Source organism: Muntiacus reevesi, chromosome 1 (genome assembly GCF_963930625.1).
Source record: "Muntiacus reevesi chromosome 1, mMunRee1.1, whole genome shotgun sequence".
Taxonomy (NCBI): domain Eukaryota; kingdom Metazoa; phylum Chordata; class Mammalia; order Artiodactyla; family Cervidae; genus Muntiacus; species Muntiacus reevesi.
The window spans coordinates 105,591,404-105,616,845 of NC_089249.1; the positions used below are offsets into that span (position 1 = coordinate 105,591,404).

General features: G+C 39.7%; 1 protein-coding gene across 5 annotated transcripts in view; it reads left to right on the plus strand.

Moving 5' to 3' along the window:
* Positions 1-25,442, plus strand: part of PLPPR5 (phospholipid phosphatase related 5) — a 124,458-nt gene that overhangs the window by 66,383 nt on the left and 32,633 nt on the right. For 4 of the 5 annotated variants that reach the window (XM_065927696.1, XM_065927707.1, XM_065927704.1 and 1 more), the window contains exon 4: positions 18,572-18,748. The exons of the other annotated variant lie outside the window; for it this stretch is intronic. In XM_065927696.1, coding sequence (XP_065783768.1) covers positions 18,572-18,748 — 177 coding nt within the window. The remainder of the gene's footprint in view (positions 1-18,571; positions 18,749-25,442) is intronic. 5 annotated transcript variants of the gene reach the window in all.

The following is a 25,442-nucleotide window of genomic DNA, read 5'->3' on the forward strand; positions in this document are numbered from 1 at the left end:
ACTTTGTCTGCTTCTTTGCATCACTTTCAGGCATATCTCACTGACTGAGTGTAGCTCATGTGCCAGCAAACTTCTGGCGAAGGCTTTGAGGAAGGCACTGTCCAGCTCCTGTTGGCTTTGATAGTGGGATAGAGTCCATGCTTCCCATATGGGAGGTGTACTGTGTGGAACAGGCTTCAAACATTCTGAAGTGAAGAGAAACATGTTCTTTGTCTTTATTACGTAGATCAAAGTGCTTTCCTTTTTGGAGTTTACTCTTGTCTTCTTAATTGAAAGTAATCTACTTATCAAGGGCTTCCCTGATAGCTCAGTTGGTAAAGAATCCTCCTGCAGTGCACGAGACCCCGGTTTGATTCCTGGGTCAGGAAGATCCTCTGGAGAAGGGATAGGCTACCCACTCCAGTATTCTTAGGCTTCCCTTGTGGCTCAACTGGTAAAGAATCTGCCTGCAATGCGGGAGACGTTGGGTTCGATCTCCGAGTTGGAAAGATCCCCTGGAGAAGGGAAAGGCTACCCACTCCAGTATTCTGGCCTAGAGAACTCCATGGACTGTATAGTCCATGGTGTTGCAAAGAGTGGAACACAACTGAGTGACTTTCACTTTCACTTTCAATCTACTTAGATTCAGTGGTACACCTAGCATATTTGACACCAGAGAAAATCATTCTTTAGTATCCCTTCCTCTGAATGGAAAAATTACTTTCAGCAATAGTTACATGGTAACAGTATTAAGCATTGTAATATTGATTCATTTTTCAAGTTTAAAACAAAAATGCTTCAATTTTTTTAAATTGGAGGATAATTGCTTTACACTGTTGTATTGATTTCTGCTGTACAACGTGAATCAGCCATAAGTATACACATACCCCTCCTCTTGAACCTTCCTCCCACCCCTACCCCACCCCCCCTAGGTTGTCACAGAGCACCTGGGTGAGCAATCTGTGTTGTATAGAAACTTCCTGTTAGCTATCTGTTTTACATATGGTAATGGATATGTTTCAGTATTACTCTCTCAGTTCTTCCCACCCCCCCCTTCTCCCACTTGTCCATGTCTGTTCTCTATATCTGCATCTCTATTCCTGCCCTGCAAACAGGTTCATCAGTACCATTTTTCTAGATTCCATGTATATACATTAATATATGATATATGTTTTTTTCCTTCAGACTTACTCCACTGTGTATAACAGGTTCTAGGTTCATCCACCTTACTAGAACTGACTCAAATTCATTCCTTTTTATGGTTGAGTAATAGTCCATTGTGTATATGTACCACAATTTCTTTATCCATTTTTCTGTCAATGGACATATATTTTAAAGGCATTAAAATTTAGTAAAATATTTTATGTATGAAATAAAATTTGCACATTCCCAGCAAAATACTATACTCTGCATTTACATTATTTTATGATTTTATTATATTGAAATAACCTATTATTTTCTTAAGTTAAACTCCAGGTAGCCACATAAATTGGCAGAATCAAAATAGTTCAAGTTCTCTTTCTTCATCTTTACCTTTACTAAGCTATCATTTTAGCACCATAGGAGTTGGAGACACTTTGTGGCCAAGGCATGGTTGAACAGTTCCCAGCCTTTACAGCAAACTCACTCTCCAGGTGAATGTATGTAGCTGAATGCACATGCCAGAAGGCAAAAGTACTATAGCTGGGAGATCAAATTAACTTCCATGTACAATACGTGTTAGAAATTATGTAGTAAAAATGTGCTGATTGAAGATCATTATATATATTAACACTCAACAGTAACAATAGCAATTATTTCAGTTTAAACAAACCAGTGTCCCACTTACTACTGCTCCTTAGCAAACTGTCCCAGACTTGGCGGCATAAAACAATTTACTGTGCTCACAGATTCTGTAGGTCAGATATTTAGAAAAATGCGGCCTGGCTATCTTTCTTCTGTATGATGTTTTTGGCCTCCATTGAGAAGACTCAAAGACTGGCTCCAAGGATACCTTGATATCTTGGGCATGGAATTATCTGAAGGATTGTTCATTCAAGTGCTGCATCGGGGCTGGGGGGACTTGACGACTTGGGCTACCTATGCATGACTTTTCTGTATGTCTTGGCTTCCTCCCAGCATGGCAGCCCCAGGTGGTCAGGTTTCCTGCGAGACACCAGGCACAAGTGTTTCAGTGAACAAAGCAGAGCTCATTGGCTTTTATGAGTTCATGGTGTCATATCTGCTGTGTTTTGTTGTTTACAAGCAAGTCACAAGATGGCCCAGTTTCAAAGGGAGGAGAATTTGACTTCACCTTTTAATGAGGGAGTGACAAGGGAATGGGAGACTGTTGCAGCCATCTTTGAAGAATACAGTCTGCCACAACCAACAGGATTCTGAGAGGCAGAAGCCTGTATTCACTGACATTGTTTAGAATTGCCTGGCAATTATAAAGAGCAGATAGTTGGTTTTATTATTGCATTCCTGTTACTGCCTGCACCTGGGGTAGACTGCTGTCACTGGTCCTGTTCTGATCTGGAAAGGCCTTGGTAAAGGAGCACTTAAAAAAGGTAAAGATTAGCCCAGTTGTTTTATCATTTATGTATTTCTGCCTCCAGTAGACTATAAATTCACTGGCATTAGAGACCATTCCTTTATAGCCATCCCAGTGCCAGCAGTAACATGAATATGAGGCAATCTAGAAATGTCTGTTGATTGGTTCAAATGATGACAGCCTATTTCAGATGCTCATTATTTGTTACTAGCAAAATTTAAAAGATGTTTTGCCCTTGCCCCCTAATAAATTCATAGTCTCTAATTATAGTGATGGAGAAAATGATACTCAGAGGTTTTGCCTATACAAAGCCCTGGATCTATTCTTCTGAATAAATAGGTCTAATTCCTTAAGTAAATTAAGCATTGGCACTCTCTCTGGCACTTTATTAGAGACAAGAGAGGTAATGGGGATACACTTTGGCATTTACGTAAGTTTCCACAGGCCCTCTCCCAGAGCCTCTTCGCCATTCTAACCTCAACTAGGAAAACCTTTACTCAATCTCATCATTGGAGATGAGGCCCGAAGGGAATCCATGCACATCTCGAGGGTGGGGAGGTGCTTTTGTACACCCTTAAACGGTCCTACTTTCTCCTCATTGCCTGAGGATGTGGGTGCAGCTGAGTTGGATCCACAGAGATGCTGGCTGAAAGGGCCTGTCCCCAGCCCAGTCTGTGGCTCTCATGGACATAACCTCAGCATCCTATACAGCGGCAGTCCCCAACCTTTTTGGCACCAGGGACCAGTTTCGTGGAAGATAATTTTTCCACAGACCAGGGTGGGTCATGGAAATCATGATTTTCATGAGGAGTGCACAACCTGGATCCCTCACACACACAATTCACAGTAGGGTTTGTGCTCCTATGAGAATCCAATGCAGCTGCTGACCTGACACGAGGCGGAGCTCAGGTGTAATGCAAGTGATGGAGTGCGGCTGTTAATACAGATGAAGCTTCACTTCCGTGCAACCCGGTTCCTAACAGACCATGGTCCAGAACCAGTCTCTGGCCCAGGGGTTGGGGTTTCCTGCTGTGCAGCACCCCTTGGGCCCTCCAGCAGTCAATTTCACAATACTTATACACTAAAAATAAAGCCCTAGAAATGAACGCTCTTTTGATTCTTACTTTCCCTAAAAAGAGGTCCACCATACTTGTGTGAATAGCTGATTAACAAGTGGCAGGCTTTTACCATGTGTGCCAGTTCTGTGCTAAGCGGCTTCTGTAGCTGGTATGGTTCAGTCCTCACAATTGTGAGCTATTATAATTCCAAATTAAAGATGAAAAAAAAAGTCAGACTCAGAGAAATACAGTCACTTGCCCAAAGTCACACAGTCAGTGTATGCTGGAGCCAAAGTCTGAATCCAGAATGCCTCCCACGTATCCTTTCTGAGCCACGTCCCCCCATTGCCCCCCAGTGCAGCCAGTGAAGCCAAGGTGCACACCTGGAGTGCTGACTCTGCAGAATCCCAGGTGCCTTACCTGAGACCCCTTGTTCTGGGCGGCTCACGTCTCTGTAGTTTCCTAGGAGTAGAGTTTTGACTGACACATGCAGTGGCATTATGTAGTGTTCCAGCACAGTTGGTTTCTTAGGGCGAGCCAGAAATCAGAGTGCACGTGCCGAACACTAAAGATAGCCGCTGCACATCAGCCAGACGTATTTCTTATGCTTAAGTGTTCCTAATGGCCCCAGTGTGCTCGTATATTCATTGCTATTCAGTTTAACTAACTGATGATGACACTCGCTAATTCAGGTGGACCATTTTTAACATAGAATAAAAACACGGTCTTTTTTTTTAATTTTTTTTTTATTTATTTTTATTTTTCAGTGGGTTTTGTCATACACGAATTCCCCATCCCGGTCTCCCATCCCACCTCCCTCTCCACCCGATTCCCCTGGATCTTCCCAGCCCAACAGGCCCGAGCACTTGACTCATGCCTCCCACCTGGGCTGGTGGTCTAAAACACGGTCTTTTAAACTCATTCTGTGATTGATTTTCTTTATAAAGTTTTTATTACTGGATATTTTCATTTCATGAAGGTCTGTGGTGTTAAGATGGTAGTTTGGGGGCAATTTACAAATATAATTGAAATAGGGAAAATTAAATTAAAAAGTTGAACTCTTGTAAGAGGTGTTACTTCAACATAAAATACTTCTCTTCATCCCACCTACAAATGTGGTTGGGGCCCTCATCGTAGCTTGCCTGGATTACCAATATCATTTTCCTATAGCCTCTTTTATAGCCTCTCCTCCTGCCCATTGTAATCCATTTGTTCTTCAGGTAATTTTCCAAGTGGCTCTCCAAAATGGAAATCATAACATGTAGGGCCAGTTTCATTGTGTGTGTAACCTGTGCTGTCAGGCGGGGCCCGTGCTCGGGAGGCCCCATGCTTGGTTTTGATGTTCTACTCTCATTATCCTGACATTGCTAATGATTTCTTCACAGAGATCTCATTTTCACTTTGCACTGGACCTTGCAAATTAAATAACCAGTCCTGGTAACATAGAATCATGCAATCCTCTCATCACACTTCCTCATACATGCTCTAGAAGCCCCTTTTTCAATTTCCCAAGAATTAATGGAATACGATTTAGAAGCATCTGGATTATCTGTAAACTTCCTTATTTTGCACTTGTTTAGTTCTATGATCACAAAATGCTTTACAAATACAAATATTAAGGAATGTCAAAGGTGTAATATTTACATAAGCACCTTAACAACTAATCCAGTGCAAATAAACCCAAGATGGCAGTAGTTTTTGTTCACTTGTTGTGGTTTCCCTGCTTGCCTGCTTTATCGCACTGTTGACTTCATGGTCACACAATTCCCAAGGTTTTTCTTTAGCAGTAAACTTTGTCTTTTTCTGTAAACTCACAGATCTAGATTCATTTTTTCCAGTAATATTCAATGACACTAATTATCTTAATATCTGATAAGAAATATCTAGAAGGGCTCAAAGTGAAATAATTTTGATTCACTATATATCAATTGATAGCACTTGTGCCACATTTTAAAGAAGAAATTTAGATTTAAACAAACAGTAATTAGTTGATTTAATTCAAAACACTGACAATACAGTTATTTCAATTATATAGTCATTACTTTAACAAAAACCATTGCACACCTATAATATGCTAAGAATTTGAAGACAAAGCCTTTCAGTCCTTGATCTCAAGGGGGGTGTGTGTGTGTGTGTGTGTGTGTGTGTGCACGCGCGCGGGCACTCAGTTGCTCAGTCATGTCTGATTCTTTGTGACCCCATGGACTGTAGCCCACCAGGCGCCTCAGTCCATGGAATTTTCCAGGCAAGAATATTGGACTGGGTTGCCATTTCCTTCTCCAGGGGATCTTCCTGACCCAGGGATCGAATCTGTGTCTTCTGACTGAGAGAGACTACTGCATGTGGCATGGTGGTGTTCAGAGCATGGACTTGACAGCTAACTGATTGAAATTTATAGTTTTTCTGACCATGCCCCTTGGCATGTGGGATCTTAGTTCCCACAACCAGGGATCGATTGAACCTGCACCCCCTCCATTGGAAGTCCAGAGTCTTAATCACTGGACCACCAAGGAAGCCCTCACTAACTTCTTGAATTTGGAATGCTGCTTCATCACTTTTAGCCATAAGTCCATGGGCAAGTTGCTAAAAAACCTTTCTATGTCTTATTTACCACTACTAAGTACCAAAGCCATGAGGTTATTTGGATTACATGATTAACACAGGTACTGAAGTTAGCACAGTTCTTGACATACAGCAAGCATTCAGGTGATCTTAACTTTTAGTATGATTAATTAGTTATTGAGAGTTAGCCAAGCACCATGTTAGTCACCGAGGTGACGAAAAGGAAAGGATATTTCTATCCTTCATAAGCTAGGAAAGGAGAAAAAAATATATATTGTTTCAATACAAAAATGATGTCTTTTCATAATTATTATGAGCAAAATACTGGGGAGCTAAATGAGAACGACAGAAGCCTATCTTTATCTAAATATTATTTACTTTTTGTGTGGTGAATGGAAACAGCTGTTACATGATGAAAATGTGAGAAAATGTCTAGTAAAAGCATTTTTGTTCTTCTGGCTGATGGACAAAGTGCTGTGTGTACAATGTATTTATCATGGGGGTCATACTGGAGAGAAATGGTCTCCATGTGAAACCAGCCACGGCTGCACTTAAGGGATAAGGTAAATGTGTCAGTGATGAAGGGGTTGTTATTCACAGCCAAACCATCAGTCGACCATTGTACTGAGGGCAGCTGAGCCACTGAGCGTATTCTGATCTTAACTGCACGTACCAGCTGGTCCTAAACACTGAGCTTGTTGTTAATTCACTTCACATTTGTGACTCCCTAGCATTACCCATTCAGGGACATCAACTACATGATAAATTCTGTGTCTGTGATTATGTAATCTTTTGTTAGGGACCCATTAAGTATATTGTAAAGAAAATGGATGGCCACTCTTGGTTTTTCAGATGCAATGTGTTCAAGGACCTTTATTCCCATGCCCATAAGTTAAACAATAGAATTTGTTATTTCTCTCAGAAAATGTAGTTTTCATCCAAATATATCATTTTAATCCTTTAGTTTTATTCCTGGCACAGAGCAAACACAAATCTTCATGGTGCCTTGTGACAGTAATAAAACTTACACTACTTGTGAGATAATTGTGCTAAATCCTACAAACTGATATTGTCATTTTCATTTAACAAATGATATAATAAGATTCAAAGAAATTAAGTACTCTAAGGTCACAGAAATAATCAGTGGTGGATTGGTATTTTAACCCAGGTCACTAAACTCCTAAAGTTGAGGTTTTCCTCCTGGTTACACTGACTAAATATGGAAGCCACCAAGTATTTAAAGGGTATCAATAAAATATGAAGCAATTGATTAACCTTTAGAGGCAAAATATTTTTAAAAGCTGTTATAATAATCAGAACCTGAAAAAAGGACTAACTCTGATAGTTTAACTCTGAAAATTCAAGATAATTTCATAAAATCATTTTATTACATTGTGTACTTCTTGAAACAGTAATGTGTTAATAGATGTAAAAATTAGATATAAGTAAAAGATATAGATAACTATTGTCAGACAGAGGACAAGTGTCCTAAAAAATGATTTTATGTGCAGTACCCAACTCCAACCAATATGATAAATAAAATAATAACAATAAATGCTGAAATGAGGACAATATTTTTGAATATTAACATATATTTTAATTTCCTTTGAATCACGATGCTCTTGTCTAGGTCTGCATTATCAAGTAGAAATATAAAATGAATCACATATATGATTGTTAATTCCCTAATAGTCATATTTTTAAAAAGGAAAAAGTTAAATTAATTTTTGAAATATATTTTGTTTAACCAAGTATGTCCAGATTTTAACATTTCAACATGTATCAATATGAAAAGTATTAATGAAATATTTTGCATTCCTTTTTCTGCAAAATTTTCAAAATTCAGGGTCTTTGTGACTCTTGTAATAGATCTCAGTTCTGATACTACATTTTCATCTTAAGTATTTGCTCTCTATTTAGGTTTCATAAATTTACAGTGTAGAAGTACAAGCACATAACCAATTGATTCCAAATATATTTAAAAGTTTTCTAATAAAGCAAGTGCCAGTTTTAAAATTTAAATTAACTAAAAAATACAGTCCTTTGTTCCCCCTATCCACATTTCCAATGCTCAATAGTTCTAACTAGTGGCTACTATATTGTACAACATAATTCTAGGATTTCTCATCTGTTATTCAGTGTCTCAGAGAAGAAAATGCCATAACAGAAAGGTCAACCTCTATCTTCCAATTTCCTGTCCTCTAGCTCCTGGAAGCCCCCACTCCACTTTCTACATGCATGAGTTTGACTATTTTAGATTGCACATATGGGTAAGATCTTGCAATATTTGTCTTTTCTTGACTGGCATATTTCACTTAGCATAACGTCCTTCAGGTTGATTTGTGTTATCTCAAATGGTAGGACTTCCTACTTTTTTAATGCTGAATAGTATTATATCTATACATACCACACAGATCTAATATACAGCAATGTAACTATAGTTTACAATACTGTTTTGTAGACTTGAAGTTTGCTTAGAGAGTAGGTAGATCTTAAATGTTCTCACCACACATTGTGTCTCCTTTTGACCCTCCCTAATTCTTGAATTCTTCTGTTTGGTGGTGGCTCGTTAGTTCTGTATTTCTTGCCAGGACCTCCTGTCATAAAATAACTCATGTAGATATTTAATATGGTGCCTGACCACGGTGGGCAGTTTCAATCAATTCTTCCCTTAAAACACATGTTAAAAAGCATCATGTTGTATGCCTTAAGTATATCCATTTTTTAAATTTGTCAATTATACCTCAATGTGTGTGCATGCTCAGTCCCTCAGCTGGGTCCTGCTCTTTGCAACCCCATGGACTGTAGCCCTCAAAGCACCTCTGTCAGTTGGATTCTCTGGGCAAGAGTACTAGGAGTAGGTTCCCATTTCCTACTCCAGGGGATCTTCCCGACCCAGAGATTGATCCCCTGTGTCTTACATCTCCTGCATTAGCAGGTGAATTCTTTACCCCTGTAAATTCTTTGCCACCGAGGAAGCCCTATTCCTCAATGAAACTGAAAAAAGAGAGATGGGCCAGTACCAATCAGAAAAGGAAGGTAGTGTTTGGCTTCAATAGTCAAGTCTCATTTGTCCTAAGAGACAGGGATTTCTAAATTCCAAAGCTACCTTTACATACCAAAAGCAAAATTTGAAGATTTGCATATATTATTACAAGGTAACAATAGAGAGTACACAGGATATAATATAAAAAGGATGGTGCAGCCACACCTGGGAGTGGACGGTGACATCTCTTTGCCAAGAAGTGGGAGGATTGGAGGAGAGAAAAGGGTAGAATGGCAGGTATAAGCATCTGGGTGAGCACCCTTAGTTTAGAAACCCTGAGAAGGAAGTTGACCACCAGATTACAGATACTCCAAAAAGGTTGAAAAGAAAATGGAAAGTAAATCAGCTTATGTCTGTTTTCTGCCATGAAACTGGGAGAACTTAACCTCAGGGCAGGTGGGTCAAGCAGCAGAGCAGACGGTTCTGTGGGAGCCAAGCTAGAGAGGGCAGAAAGCCCCAAGGCCAGAAGGGGATGTGCTGAGGCCCAGGGTGTGAGCCGAAATGTGCCAGGTCGGGGTGGGCCACAGGGACATTCACACTGGTTGTTGGGAGGGCTCAGGAGACGCGGGGGAGAAGCGCGGCGCAGTGGTGTTAGTCGCTCAGTCGTGTCCAGCTCTTTCAAGCCCGCACACTGTGGCCCGCCAGGCTCCTCTGTCCATGGGATTCTCCAGGCAAGAATATTGGAGTGGATTGCTATTCCCTTCTCCAGAGGATCTTCCCAACCCAGGGACTGAACTTGGGTCTCCTGCATTGCAGGCAGGTTCTTTACCATCTGAGCTAAAGGGAAGTCAGGGAAGGCTGTTCAGCAGGACAGCCCTATGGCCGCCCTGAGATCACCTCCTCTCCTCAGCCATGCAGTCTTGAAGGCCTCCGACTGGGCCAGGGTATTTTGCCAGAAAGAGACCAGTGAGAAACTCAGAACGACTGAGCATTTATTCAGGTTTTCCCCCCTCCCCCATTCCATTCCTCTCCAGTGCGGGATGGATGCCCATGATAAAGTTTAGGTCAATTGTGGGGGGGAAATAAATGCATGCTCCATACAAACTATGCTGTAGTATATTAAAATGCATGACTTCAATACATCACCATTTATTGCGCTTTCCCATAACAGCTCTGAAAAGTCTCAATTAGGTGAACACAAATCTGTCTGGTACAAAGTCCATGGCCTTTCAACCATCACATTACCTTTCATCACAATTCTATTACACAATTCTATTACAATAGAATTACACAGCTCTATTCTAGTACACAGTTCTATTACCCCATCAGATACATGTACATTGCAGTTTGGCAAATTTATGATCATAGATAAGTTTGGATACAATAAGAAGACTTTTAGGTCACGGCACACCTGGATTAAAAGTGAACACTCCGTATTTTGTTGAATAAGTGTCCAGTGGAGCGTCGTGGAATTCCACCCTTGACACTGTCTTGTTACTGGTGCTCTGAATGGTACTAATGAGAAACCGAGAGGAGAACTCATTTGGTAGATGTCAACCTCACAGTTCAAAATGGTTTTGACAAGGTGGACTGCTATTTTGAAAACAATTACAAAATTTGATTTTTTTGAAAGCAACTCCAGGAATCCAGGATAAGAGGAACTTGGTAGGGCATTGGTCCATGTGAGGACTCCAAACAATATGACCAGAAATGCTATGTAGTTATTTAAAAAAAACAAAGCCAAAATTTAAAAAAATCTGTTGCTTTTCAGGATGTATTAATCAAAGTAGTTAAAACTTGGATGTCAGCTTAAAGCATCCAGTTCTAACCTGATTGTGAATTGTAGTTCCATGAGTAAGACTATAGGGTGCAATCCAAATGAACTACTCATTTATGGTCAATTAATCTGTGACAAAGGAGGCAAGAATGTATAATGGAGAAAAGACAGTCTCTTCAGTAAGTGGTGCTGGGAAAACTGGATGGCTACAAGTAAAAGAATGAAACTAGACCATTCTCTAATAACATACACAAAAATAAACTCAAGTGGATTAAAGACCTAAATATAAGACTGGACACTATAAAACTCCTAGAGGAAAACATAGGCAGAACACTCTGACATAAATTGCAGCAATATTTTTTTGGATCCATCTCCTAGAGTAATGGAATAAAAACAAAAATAAACAAATGGACCCAATTAAACTTAAAAGCTTTTGCACAGCAAAGGAAACCATAAATAAAATGAAAAGACAACCTAAGGAATGGGAGAAAATATTTGCAAATGATACTACTGGCAAGGAATTGATTTCCAAAATATATAAAGAACTCATATGGCTTAATATCAAAGAACAACCCAGTCAAAAAAATGGCCAGAAGACATTTCTGCAAAGAAAACATACAATGGCCAACAGGCACATGAAAACATGCTCAACATTGCTAATTACTAGAGAAATGCACATCCATACTACAGTGTGATATCACCTCACACCAGTCAGAATAGTGGTGATTAAAAATCCTACAAATAATAAATGCTGGAGAGTGTGTGGAGAAAAGGGAACCCTCCTACACTATTGGTAGGAATGTAAATTGGGGCAGCTGCTATGAAGAATAATATGGGCATTCCTTAAAAAACTAAACATAGAGTTACCATATGATCCAGCAATCCCACTCCTGTGCATATATCCAGAGAAAACTCTAATGTGAAAAAGAATGTGCACCCCAGTTTTCACAGCAGCACTGTTTGCAGTAGCTAAGACATGGAAATGACCTCAGTGTCCACTGAGAGATGAATGGATAAAGAAGATGTGGTGTACATACACAGGGGACTATTACTTGCCCATTAAAAACGAAATGTCATTTGCAGCGCTATAGATTATTATATTAAGTAAAGTCATGTCTGGAAGAGAAAGACAAGTGTTATATGATGTCATTTGTATGCGAAATCTAAACAATGATATAAATGAGCTTACAAAACAAGAATGGACTCACAGATACAGAAAATCAATCTGTGGTTACCAAAGTGGTTGGCAGAAGGGTGATTGATGGTGAAGGTGAATTAGGAGATTGGGATGAACATATACACACTTTTATGTTTAAAATAAACAAGGACCTACTGTAAAGCACAGGAAACTATATTCAGTATCATTTGAAATATCATTTCAAATGATATTCAATATCATTTGATCATTCAATATCAATTTGATCATTCAATATCAAGTGATCATTCAATATCAAGTGATCATTCAATATCATTTGATCATTCAGCATCATTTGAATATCAATATATCATTTGAATATATATGTGTGTGTGTGTGTGTGTGTGTGTGTGTATGCACTTTCACTGCACCGTGTATCAAGCACTTTGTGTGTCCTTAGTCGCTCAGTCGTGTCTGACTCTGTGTGACCCCATGGACTGTAGCCCACCAGGCTCCTCTGTCCACGGGGATTCTCCAGGCAAGAATACTGGAGTGGGGTTTCCATTTCCTCCTCCAGGGGATCTTCCCAACTCAGGGATCAAACCCAGGTCTCCCACATTGCAGGTGGATTCTTTACCGTCTGAGCCACTACAGAAGTCCCTATATATAAAGAAATATATATAGAAATGGATGGATGAAATCAAGGCCTTTTAGTTTGTAGTAAAGAAAAGGCAAAGGCTAAGAGAGTTCATGATAATCACCTCCAAATAATTAGTGGATCTTTTAAGGAAAAGAACTTGAAAGGGAGGAAAAATGGCAAAATAGCCTAAGGAAAAAAGTGAAAGAATATGAAAGCAAGAGAAGAATGCGGGTTTTCCATGCTCAGCCACGATGCTGCCAAAGCCCGGATGATCTCCACTCACCAGGCACTTCCCGCAGGAACTGGTAGCGCAGTGGGTCTGGATCCTGCTGTGTTCTCCAACCTGACCATGACTCAACCCCTGCAGTACCAAGAACTTACTGTGCGCTATCTCTGTGCTAAGTACTTTATCTGTATTATGTCATTTACTTCTTTCCACACTGCCTGGTAATATTTCTATCATTTGCATTTTATGCATAAGGAGTTCAAAGATTCAATAGGGTTGAATAACTTGTTTAAGTAAGTGGCAGAGCTGGGACTCAACCCAAAACTCTTTGGTTCCAGAGCGAGTGATCTAATCACTGTGCCACAGTTCCCTCTTATAGGTCATTTTTACAAATTCCAGTCCATTCATTCATTCAGCCAGGAAGCAGATATTGATTGATTATAGTAGTTTTCTTTTCAAACCATGACAAAATACCACAAACTTAGGGACTTAAAGACAATCCAAAGTTATAATCCTGGAGTTCTGTAGATCTAAAGTCCACTGGGTCTCACTGGGCTAAACTGAACACTCTAAAGAGAATTCATTTCTTACCTTTCCAGATCTCAGAGGATATCTGAATTCCTTGGTTAGTGGCTCCCTTTCTCTATCATCAAAGACAGTAGCATAGCATCTTCAGATCTCTTTCTGACTAAAGCTAGGGAAGGTTATCCGCTTTTAAACACTCATGTGATTAGGTGACATATCCACAAGTCCCCAGGATTAGAGCTTCAGCATTGCTAGAGAGCTAATATTCTTTCTATCATAGGTGCCTATCCTGTATCAGGTTTTGATTCAGGTAATATGAGATAGACAGAAGGAGAAGGACAATAGCAAGTAAACAAATGCATATGCAAGACATTTTCTGACAAAAGTTCAAAAATCCACTTTTCCCCAAGCTTGCCATTTATACATACATTAATTCAACATTTTTTAGTACCTCCTATGTAAAAGGAGTTCTGCGCATTTCAGATGGGCTTCCCTGGTGACTCAGTGGTAAAAGAACCTACCTGCCAATTCAGGAGATGGATTCGATCCCTGGGTTGGAAAGATCCCATGGAGAAGGACATGGCAACCCACTCCAATATTCTTGCCTGGGAAATCTCATAAACAGATGAGTCCAGTGGGCTGTAGTCCACGGGATCACAAAAGAGCTGGACTTGACTTAGTGATTAAACCACAACAACAGCAATGAATTTCAGGTAGAATAGTGAATGGACAGAGTTATTCTCATAGAGGCAACAGATAAACATATGTACACAAAACAGAGAACATGGTTTTTAGATAGTGGCAAATGCTATGAGGGAAATACTCCATACTCATCCTCCTGTACCTTTGCATTTTTCATTTATTTCCTCTTTTATTTAGTCTAATAGTTATTTCAGGTGCTTACAGTGTTTCAGGCAAAGTACTAGCTAAGCACAAGGTGACAGATCTGGCTTATATGTCATAAGTGTAGTGAAGGGAACAAATTAGTATAAACCATACATTGTGGTGAGTGTTGTGGGGAGGATGCAGGTGTTTGGGAGACACATGGGGACTCTGGATGCTCTCCCTGGGTCTAGGACACTTTTTCCCCCCACTTCCTCTTCACCGAGAACTCATGCTCATCCTTCTGGATATAACCTAGATGGATCCTCTTTGAATAACAGTTTCAGGTGTATACTAAGTGCTTAACACAAACATTTGTGTTTTTATTTTTGTTTTATAATAGTGTTATTTTTAAAATTGTACAGTGCTGTCTCAGTTTACCTGAGATCGATGGTTATTCTTACAAGTATGTCCATTCACATTACTACATGACATGGGCATTTTGATTGTGAAGTGAAAGTGTTAAGTCACTCAGTCATGTCCAATTCTTTGTGATCCCATGGACTATAGCCCACCAGGCTCTTCAGTCCACGGAATTCTCCAGGCAAGATTACTGGAGTGGGTAGCCATTCTCTTTTCCAGGAGATCTTCCCAATCCAGGGATCAAACCTGGGTCTCCTGCATTGCAGGTAGATTCTTTACTGTCTGAACCTCCAGGGAAGCCTGGGCTTTGTAATTGTATTTTAGTAAAAGCATGCGAGTAAGCAAAACCCCTTTATATGTGTATCAGTTATCGTATACAGTGTATAAACAAGGAAAAAGATGTTGAAGAATATACCCCAGCTGTTAGCAGATAGCAAATGACCAGTTTTGGCTTTCTGCATTTGTGCTAATAGATATTTGTGGGGTGGATGAATAAGAACTGCCCAATTATGGCTAAATGGCTTGGCTTATAAGGTAGTGAGCGTCCACTGAGGACTGAACAGATACCATCCTGCTCAAATCATACACCCTTCTGTTTGTGTTTTATTTTAGTTACATTTTGACATCTGGTTAACCTAGATGGTTTCATAAGTGAATTAAAAACCAAGAGAGCATAAATAATCAATTCCTGTACTGTATCCAACTTGCTTAATAGATTCTTATGCCATAATTTCCTCTTCTGCAAATTAGGGATAATAGACCTTCTGCAAGGATAACACAATTAGATTGGTTAAAAGGCTGTCATATTCATAAGTACTAGGGAACCAGAAAGTTTTCTAGTATGTATAAGTGAAAACTCAAAATTTTCTTTTGTGACATCCATACCAACTGAGAAAAATCTGTGCGTTATAAAGGGTTATGATCCACTTTAAAGTTGAAAGTGTTTGAACGAATGTCACCCTTCTTTCATAACCCTTAGCATTCAGTTTTCTTCTCTTTTGGTTCTGGACATTAAGCAGGGATCTTTTGGAAGAATAGTGAAATCCCAGGCTATTCCTATTGTAGAAGCTTCTTCATGAGTTTGCATAATGACCAGGCTATATCCTGGGGCCGCTTATAAACGATACTTGAGTCATAGAGCAACTTAGGAATGAATTGAAATTTAAGAGAAACTTAAGAGGATCATAGCCCAAGCTCAAGGATTACTAGTAAGCCAACACAACTTGGACAAGTAAGGCCTGAGCTCTATCTGAGGTGGCCTCTGGAGATGAAGAAGAAGGCAAATGCTTTCCAAAGTTATACAGATTCTATAGGAGATTTTCTACACAAACCACACTTACACCATTTCCTACTTCTCTCTAATAGTAGAATACAGATGTAGCCTCACCCCTATGTGCTGTGGTGACCTTCTTTCCCTTGTTTTTAATTTTATTTCTCTTTCATTCACTGATACTTAGTTTATGTCCACTGGCCATTTTTTTAGGCAAGAAATTAATGAAGAGAGAAAGGAAGGTTGGAGGCACCAAAATGCTGTATTCTTACTTCCTTTTGACATCTTTCTCAAAAGTGCCACCCTCAATACTCAAGTTGTGTATTCTTCATAATAAGCTTTATCATGAGTCAATTTTTTTTATCTGTCAAATGAAGGTAATGATGATATCTTATGGTTATTTTGAGGACTTAAGAAGTAAAATCCTTAGAGCATTGTCTTGAACAGACATTGCTCATGAAAATCATAGCTCTAATGATTATTAGCATATGAATTACTATTCAGTTATCATTTCATATTCATTTTGTCTTAATGAGGATAGTTGTCTTTTAGTGTTCTGACAGACATGAAGAAATGCAAAGGTAAGAAGTCAGTAATCAGGCAGAAAATCTCACTAGCAGCTTAAATTTCACTCCCTATTTTTATGCGTGAGTCAAATAAGAAATTACTCTACTAGATGCATCACTGGAAACCTGAAGTGGTGTGATATTCTTGTCTTGTTACTCATGTGGGCAGAACTCTTTAATATATTCTCTTGGAATGGCAAAAGCATCTTTTTCTCTTCTCATCTCCTCCTATTTCTCTCTCATGTCTGCTTATTCTTCTTAACTGAGATTATTCAGCTCTTCTAAGCACAGCCTTAGAATATACAAACATAGCTATGAAGGTCATATGCCAGAATGAAGATAATCCAGCTTTTTAAATTTATTCCCTAAAGTATTGAGACCTAAGATAGTTTGCAAAAGGCTAGAACTTGGCTAGGTAGAAACTTTGTATCATATGAACTGTTTAAATATTCATAGTGTGTACTGGCAGCTAACAGGGCTACAAACTTTGCCCAGAAAAAAAAATAAAAGAGAATTACTGATTTTCATAGCATCCAAAAATGACTGCCATGGACTAAAAGCTTAAGTGCTGATTTTGGTTTAATCCCTTAGTCAAATGTATTTTTTTTTATTCAACTAAGGACAATAGGCAAGTGGTTTTATGCATTTGTAAGTATTTTTCTGACTATATTATCAGTATCAGATTCTGACATTAATGTCATAAAAACTTGATTGTACTGTCAAAGCCATCTCTTTAATAATTGCTAGTGATTTGAAATAGGGGCTTTCCTGGTGGCTCAGACAGCAAAGAATCCTCCTGCAATATAGGAGAGTGGGGTTCAATCCCTGGGTCAGGAAGATTCCTCAGGAGAAGGGAACAGCCACCTACTCCAGTGTTCTTGCTGGAGTATCCCATGAACAGAGGAGCCTGGCGAGCTACAGTCCTTGGGGTCGCAAAGAGTTGGACAAAACTGAGCAACTGAACACACACAGTGACTTGAAATAAGTGACACATTTCCTTCACAGTCAACAGATTCATTCTATAGAAATGCATGTAGGAAATTATGAACAGTTGAGCTATAAAATAAATCAGATTGGGGAAGAACTGGGTTTCTTGACCATGGTGTCTCACAGCTTGAAAAGATTTCATTCTGTGCAACCAGCTGACACTTACATGTTCTTCATTAACTTATATGAAGATGCCAGAAATGTAGGTGTTTACTGATTGTTTTGGTTTAACTGACACGTTTCTCCCATATAATTAAGGTTTTTTGTTTTGTTGTTCTTAAGCTGGTTGATAAAATTTGTTAAACAAAGTATTTTCACAATTTCAGATAATAGCATAAAAGTAAAGTTGGTACTGTAATGAACTTTAAATTCTTTTTTCCAATAATATCTATTTAGTGAAATCCACTTGATTTTGTTTTTTATAGATATGCTCACAAGTTTGACTTTTATAAAGTATGCATGCACTCTCAATAGCTCAGTCCTGTCCAACTCTTTGTAATACTATGGATCGTAGCCCAGCAGGCTTCTCTGTCCATGGGATTTCCCAGGCAAGAATACTGGAGTGGGTTGCCATTTCCTCCTCCAGGGGATCTTCCCCACCCAGGGATCAAAGCCACACCTCCTGCATCTCCTGCATTGGCGAGCAGATTCTTTACCACTGAGCCACCTGAGAAGCCCCTTTTATAAAGTATGCATCCTCTCAATAAGGTATACACAAATGTAAACATTAAAAATGTTCATTAGTTTTCCCTTTCCAATAGTATTTATATAAAATGTAAATTCAGATAACGTGAGAGTAAGTAATCAAAAGTTTATGAAAAGTGACTTGGAATGTCTGTACTCAGTATCTTAAATGATTAATGTTACATAAGAATTGACCATTACTCAATATAAGGTAAGTACAATTAACTAATCACTACTTTTAAATTCTACTTTTAAGAAACTTCTTCAAAAAATTTATAAACTGTAGTTAATTATTTGAATTATATAAATATATCTGTTCCTATAAATATGTGTGTACAGATACATATATAAGGTGTATATCAAGGAAATACATTCATGATTTTTGTTTACTATTTCAGATGTACATTACCAACACAATCAAAGCCAAAGGAACAAGACTTGCTAAGCCCGTTTTATGCCTAGGCTTAATGTGTTTGGCCTTTCTTACTGGACTCAACAGAGTTGCAGAATATCGAAATCATTGGTCCGATGTGATAGCAGGCTTTCTGGTTGGAATATCTATAGCAGTATTTCTTGTAAGTACAGGTTTCTTTAGATATACTTTGTTTCTTAATTAATGTGTATAACCACCTACTAGACAATACAGGTGTGAATCACTGGGTTTAGTTTTCTAAAGATGGTCTATGAAATGGAAATATGTATGTTTTAAATCACTCCTTTCTTCTCCTTCATTTGTTCTGCCTAAAGTCAGGCTTGGGGTGAAAAGTACATATTTTCTACATTTAAAAGTGAAGAGAATATTTTCATGCAAAGTGGAATGGGGCTAAAAAAAGTACTCATACCTCCCTAGATGTTTTTTCTTTTTAAAAAATTTGTCTTTTGATTGGAGGAAAATTGCTTTATAATATTGTGTTGGTTTCTGTAGTATAACAATGCAAACCAGTCATAATTTACACACACACACACACACACACACACACACACACACACACACACACCCCTTCCCTGTTGAGCCTCCCTCCCCAGCCCCTCCTCCCACCCCTCTAGGTCATCACACAGCACCAGGCTGGGCTCCCTGTGTTACATCACAGCTTCCTACTAACTGTTGTACACATGATAGCGTGTATATGTCAGTGCGACTTTCTCAATTTGTCCTGTCCTGTCCTTCCCCCTCTGTGTCCACAAGTCTGTTCTTTACATCTGCATCTCCATTCCTTCCCTTCAAATAGGTTTTTAAGACTGGGTTATTTGAATGTTTAAAAAACTTCCTCAGGGCACTTAGTGTCCTGAAGTATGTAGAGCGTCCCAAAGTGCCCTGGTGCCTCCAAATAGTCCTCTCCTGAGCTGCCAAGTCCCAGAACCTGATAACAGGTGAACCTCACTTGTGAGTTGAACCGGTCGCCTTCTGTGACTGAAAGCCCATGGAGAGTTTCCAGCGCAATATCGCTCAAATCAGATTTTGCCAAGGAGTGAAGAGCACACCTAGGGACTCCTAATGAGGCAAGCCTGCCGCCTCTGCTTCGGTGATAAAAATCTCCTTGGGCTATTTCTGTAGATTTTAGTTCTGTAGGTTTAGTTGTTTCAATCTGGCTTTCAGTTCAGTTCAGTCACTCAGTCGTGTCCGACTCTTTGCGACCCCATGAACCGCAGCACGCCAGGCCTCTCTGTCCATCACCAGCTCCCAGAGTTTACCCAAACTCATGTTCATTGAGTCAGTGATGCTATTCAACCATCTCATCCTCTGTCGTCCCCTTCTCCTCCTGCCCTCAATCTTTCCTGCATCAGGGTCTTTTCAAATGAGTCAGCTCTTCACATCAGGTGGCCAAAGTATTGGAGTTGCAGCTTCAGCATCAGTCCTTCCAATGAACACCCAGGACTGATCTCCTTTAGGATGGACTGGTTGGATCTCCTTGCAGTCCCAGGGACTTCTCCAACACCACAGTTCAAAAGCATCAATTCTTTGGCTTTAGACTTAATTAATCCTTTGTAGGTATGAATACGGAGAAGGCAATGGCACCCCACTCCAGTACTCTTGCCTGGAAAATCCCATGGATGGAGGAGCCTGGTAGGCTACAGTCCAAGAGGTCACTAAGAGTCGGACACAACTGTGTGACTTCACTTTAACTTTTCACTTCCATGCGCTGGAGAAGGAAATGGCAACCCACTCCAGTGTTCTTGCCTGGAGAATCCCAGGGACAGGGGAGCCTGGTGGGCTGCCATCTGTGGGGTTGCACAGAGTTGGACACGACTGAAGTGACTTAGCAGCAGCAGCAGGTATGGATATGTAACATTTTTGCTGTTGTTGTTGTTTAGTCTCTAAGTCATGTCCAACTCTTTTGTGACCCCATGGACTGTAGCCCACCAGGCTCCTCCGTCCATGGGATTTCCCAGGCAAGAATACTGGAGTGGTTTGCCATTTCCTTCTCCAGAGAACCTTCCTGACCCAGGGATTGAACCAATGTCTCCTACATTGGCAGGTGAATTCTTTACTGGTGAACCACAGGGAAGCCTGATGTAACATTTTACCTAGATGGAAAAAGGTGTAGACTACTGAATAAATCAAAACATATCTCTGCATTGACGCATTGCAAGAAACATTGTTTATATTTTAATTACATTTAAATTATTTATCAGGAATAACTTTCTTTCTTCAGCTTCTTTTCACTAGTTTATAACAGTATGTAAAAGCTTATACAAATCTTTCCAGCTACCAATGATTTGCGCACTGTTATGTACCAGGCATTTTATGTAGGTTATTTCTTCTAGAACTTCCTGTGGTAAAGCGGTGACTGTGCCCTGATCCCTTTCTAGACCATGTGCTATTTTTCTTTCTGATGCCTTTCTCTGCTGTGTCCAAGGTCCCTTGGAAACTTAGGCCTACCTTCCCCACCCCCAGAGATATCCTGTAGCCTCATGCAAGCAGAGGCCCAGGCATGGCCCCAAACCTTTCTCTTGCTTTCACTTATGACAGTTGAAACAGGCTAACTTTTTATAAAACAAAACAAAAAATGCTTCCCATAAATCCTAAGAAAATAATCATAGGCACCGCATACAGCATGCCAAAAGTCAAAGCATTAAAGCCCTAGTGTCAGATATAACCGAATTTCAGCTCCATGGGTCTGGAACATCTTTGCCGGTATCTCATCAGGCTTCATCTCCTCCTGTGGCTGTAGCCATCTTCCCTTGATTGCCAGTGAACATCGAGATACCTTGCAAGGTTAGTCTAGAACACTCATGTCTGTCTTTCTCTTCCTCGTCTGAGAACCATGTGGGGAATGATGAACTGGACTAGGGATCCCCCTTGAGCTCAAGACCCTCTGACTGCATATATTCAGTACCTTCCTTTGGGCCCTTCAGACATTCCCATGCATCCAAAAAAGGACCTTATAAAAAGGTCATATGGAAGTGCTTTAACCATGTAATGACTAAACAAGCTTTTATGCATAAAAACAGTGTTTCTGATTTTAATGTGAGTACAAAAGTATGTTTTGCTTTATATAACAGTCTCCTCCTATACCCATAGGAGGAGAAGATGTAGCCTGATGAGGTGCCAGCAAAGATGTTCCAGACCCATGGAACTGAAATGCAGTTACATCTGACACTAGTGCCTTAACTGGGCCTGCAAGGGGGCTCAGATAAATATGACTTGTCTTCTCTGGGAATCTGTTTCTGGGGTTAGACAGTAATAGCCAGTCTGTTCCCTCAAACATTCCCTCCTTTTCTTCTTTCATGAAACGAACATTTCCTGAGACCCTAGTCTGATCCAGGCCTTGTGCTTGGTGCTGGGAATAAGTACATGAAAAGGATACAGTCCAGGTACTTAAATAGATTGCAGTCAGGTGGGACGAGATGGACACGAAGAGTTCTATAGAGGATGAATGTAATGGTAGATGTATGGTACATATACTCAGGAGATCTACTCTGTTTGAATTAGGGACAGATCAGAAAGAAGAGATGATGTATAAACTTGAAGAGTTTGTAAAGCAGATAGGTCTAGCTTGGGGCATAAGGAATGAGGGGGAAAGAGCACAGTGCACTGGCAATATGAAATGTATCATAAAATAAGCATGCATGAAGCCCCTCCTGTATTCTAGGCCGAGGGCACAGTGTGCATCTGGCACCCAGAAATGATAGCAGTCATCCAACTTGGGTGACAAGAAGGGGAATGAAAAAGCGCACAGGGGACACCCTGAATGCCCTGTGTGCTATGACAGTAATTTGGGCTCTTGCTTAAAAATGTAGGTGATTTGTAAGCCTCTGTCAGCTCCCAGACAGTTGAAACAGGGAAAAAGTCTGATTGAATCTCATCCTCACTATCTACTCAATTTGTGCCCATAAGCAATTTACCTAACCTCAGTTTCTTCCTCTTTAAATAAGGTTACAGTCTCCTTGAAGGATTGTTACACAGATTGATAATGTGTAAACGAAATGGTGTGTATGTTCAGGGCATGGCCACATGGATGACTGAAATAATTTTATAAATGAGAGATTGTTTCCTTTTAGACGCTTTTGCTCTGTGATAAGATTTGTGCTTTAAAAATATGTTTTCTGGAAAATAAAGCTCCAGGTGAGGATAGAGACAAGTTATGCAGATCCAGGGAAGTGGTGGATGGGCCTCTGATTGCACAGAGGGAGGGGAGCATGGCTGGAGGTGGGATGGTTTGGAAGTTGATGAAACAGTGGAGATGATGAGGATGAAGTGGGCAACAATCTATATGATGATGCTCAAGTTTCTCATTTGGGCAACTAAGTAGAATATTTATTTCAAGCAGTGACTACAGCTCTGGCTTGCAATATCTTGGAATGTTTTCAGTTATTCTGCAGTGTGTGTAGATCACTAAGATGAGTCCAAGATAAAATTAACACTAACCTACTCCAAGCCATTGTGTCAGTTCAAGGCATTCATGTCCCCTGTCACCCACGCCGAATGTCTAGCATATGCCTTTGACTCACTCTCCTCCTTCATCCCCACACCCGGTGATTCATCTAGTCAAAGCTCATTTCCACTACAGAATCTTTCTCCCATGTCTTATTTCTTTGCAGTCCTGACCATCACTTCTTGATTGTAGAGATGTAACTGCTTACCTCTTCTGTATCTATTGGTTCCTAGCTACCTTCTCACTTTAGACTCTCCTCCAAATGCCTTGCATGCTGTTTCATACACAGGATAATATAATTTGTTGCTAATAAAACAAACAGAAAACGAGCTTCTTTCGTGCTGGATTAAGTCAGACACTTCCATTGGACTTCTGGGATCCTCCAGAATCTGGCTGCACTCTTTCTGGTCAAGTTTATGTTGCCCTTTTTTTTACAGTGGAAATCCCACATTTGGAATCCAGACAGTGTTCTTCCTCTCACACACTCTGTTCAGCCTGCACATTGCCTCTGCTGGAATGCTCCTGTGTATATTTTAGAGAACAAAACAGGTGTGGGAGTCAGAAAAACCTAGATTGAATCCTGCTGTTGCCACCTGTTTTTTTTTGCCAGTTTTCCTCAATGTGTGATACTGACCGTCCCACATAGCTCCTCATTATTCCTAAAGTGTGGCCTCCCCTGAACTGTATTTAAAGTGATTACCTCTCCCCCAGACTCCTTTCTTCATTTCCTATTCACTTTTCTCCACTGCACAATTCAACTTTTAGTATACCGTATATAATATTTTAGGTTTTGTTTTTTGCTGTCAAACCCTCTAGAATATAAACCACTTACAGAGATGGTGTTGGTTTTCATCACTATATATTCCCAGCGGAAGTTCTCAGGAGATATTTGATGAATGGATATTTGATATATAGGAAGTTCTCAGGAGATATTTGATGAATGAATGAATGAACTGTTTTGTTTACTTCCCAGACTTCTTTTGAGGGCTAAGTGAAATCACATATGTAGTCAAGTCAGTCAATTGCATGGTACAGAGAAGACTATGGATACCATACTCTTCACCTTTGATGACTTTATTATTATAGATTGACTCATATTATTTTATAAAAATGGGTGCCTCAAAGTACTTGCAAGAAAGATGGATATTACAGTGTCAGGCAGGATAATTCAAGTTTACTGACCAAAGCAAGAGCTTATCAGATTATCATGCATATTCCTAATAGTAATAATAAAGTGTTATTTGAGTATTCTTTACTGCATTAACTCAATTAATCCTCATGCACAGTGAGACATAACTATTATTGTCCTAGTTTTGCAGGTAAAGCAGACGGATCTAGTTATAGTAAATAACTTGCCTAGGCTCACAGAATTAGTAAATAAAAGAGCCCAGGATTAAGCCCCAGGCCTGTTTGACCCCAAAGCCCATGCACATAACTCCATACAGCAGAGATGTTTTATTTGCCACAAGGAAGAGGCAAACTGATCACAAATGGATCAGATTAATTTATTATCATTACTGGGAAAAAAAAACAACAAAAATCTATATGTAATGGTGACTTACTACTAGTGTTAATTTTTGGAAGAGAGGGTAGAATTACACTCATGGAAACCACTAATGTAAAAATAGAATGTTTCTAAAGAAAGTCACTTTCAATTATATAGGAACATCAGAAAATTTGAGAATTTTTATCCTGGATTCATGCTCATTTATTAATCTGTTCATTCACCTGGCACTGACAATAGAATAGTGATCAGAAAAAGAAGCTTGTCTGCTTCCATGGAGCTGATAACCTTGGGAGAGAATCCCATCAACCAAAGTGCTATGCTTGCAAATATCTAACTTCATATAGAGATAGGTATTTCAGTGAAAAGAATCACAGGTCCTTGCCAGCAAATAAAAACAGCCTGGGGTCAAGGAAGACTAATAAGGCGGTGAGGCAGAGATGAGATATCACAAATGATTGAGATATGATGCCCAAAGACAGTGGAGATGAGTATTCCAAACAAAAGGAAGTGAAAGGAAACCGAAAGTGTTTGGGAAATAGAGAAAGAAGGCTGAAAGGTGGACCTGAGTTTCCATTTTGAGAGGAGTGAGAAGCCAAGCCCAAAAGTAGTTTTAAGGAGGTCAAAGTAGTTTTAAGAAGGTTTAAGGAGGTCAATTTGCATTTTGGAAAGACCATTCTCACTTCTTTGTAGAGAGGGATTGGAGGGAGTCAAGATTGGATTTAGTTTTGAGAAAGCCATGCAGGAATTCAGGCATGTAATGATGATTGCTTAGTCTTTGGAGTTGGTGTTAGAGATATAATAAGGCAGATATAAGAAATCAAAATCTTTGGGAAGAAGAATTGAACAAATTGAGTGACTGGTTGAGTACAGGAGGTGTTGAGGTTT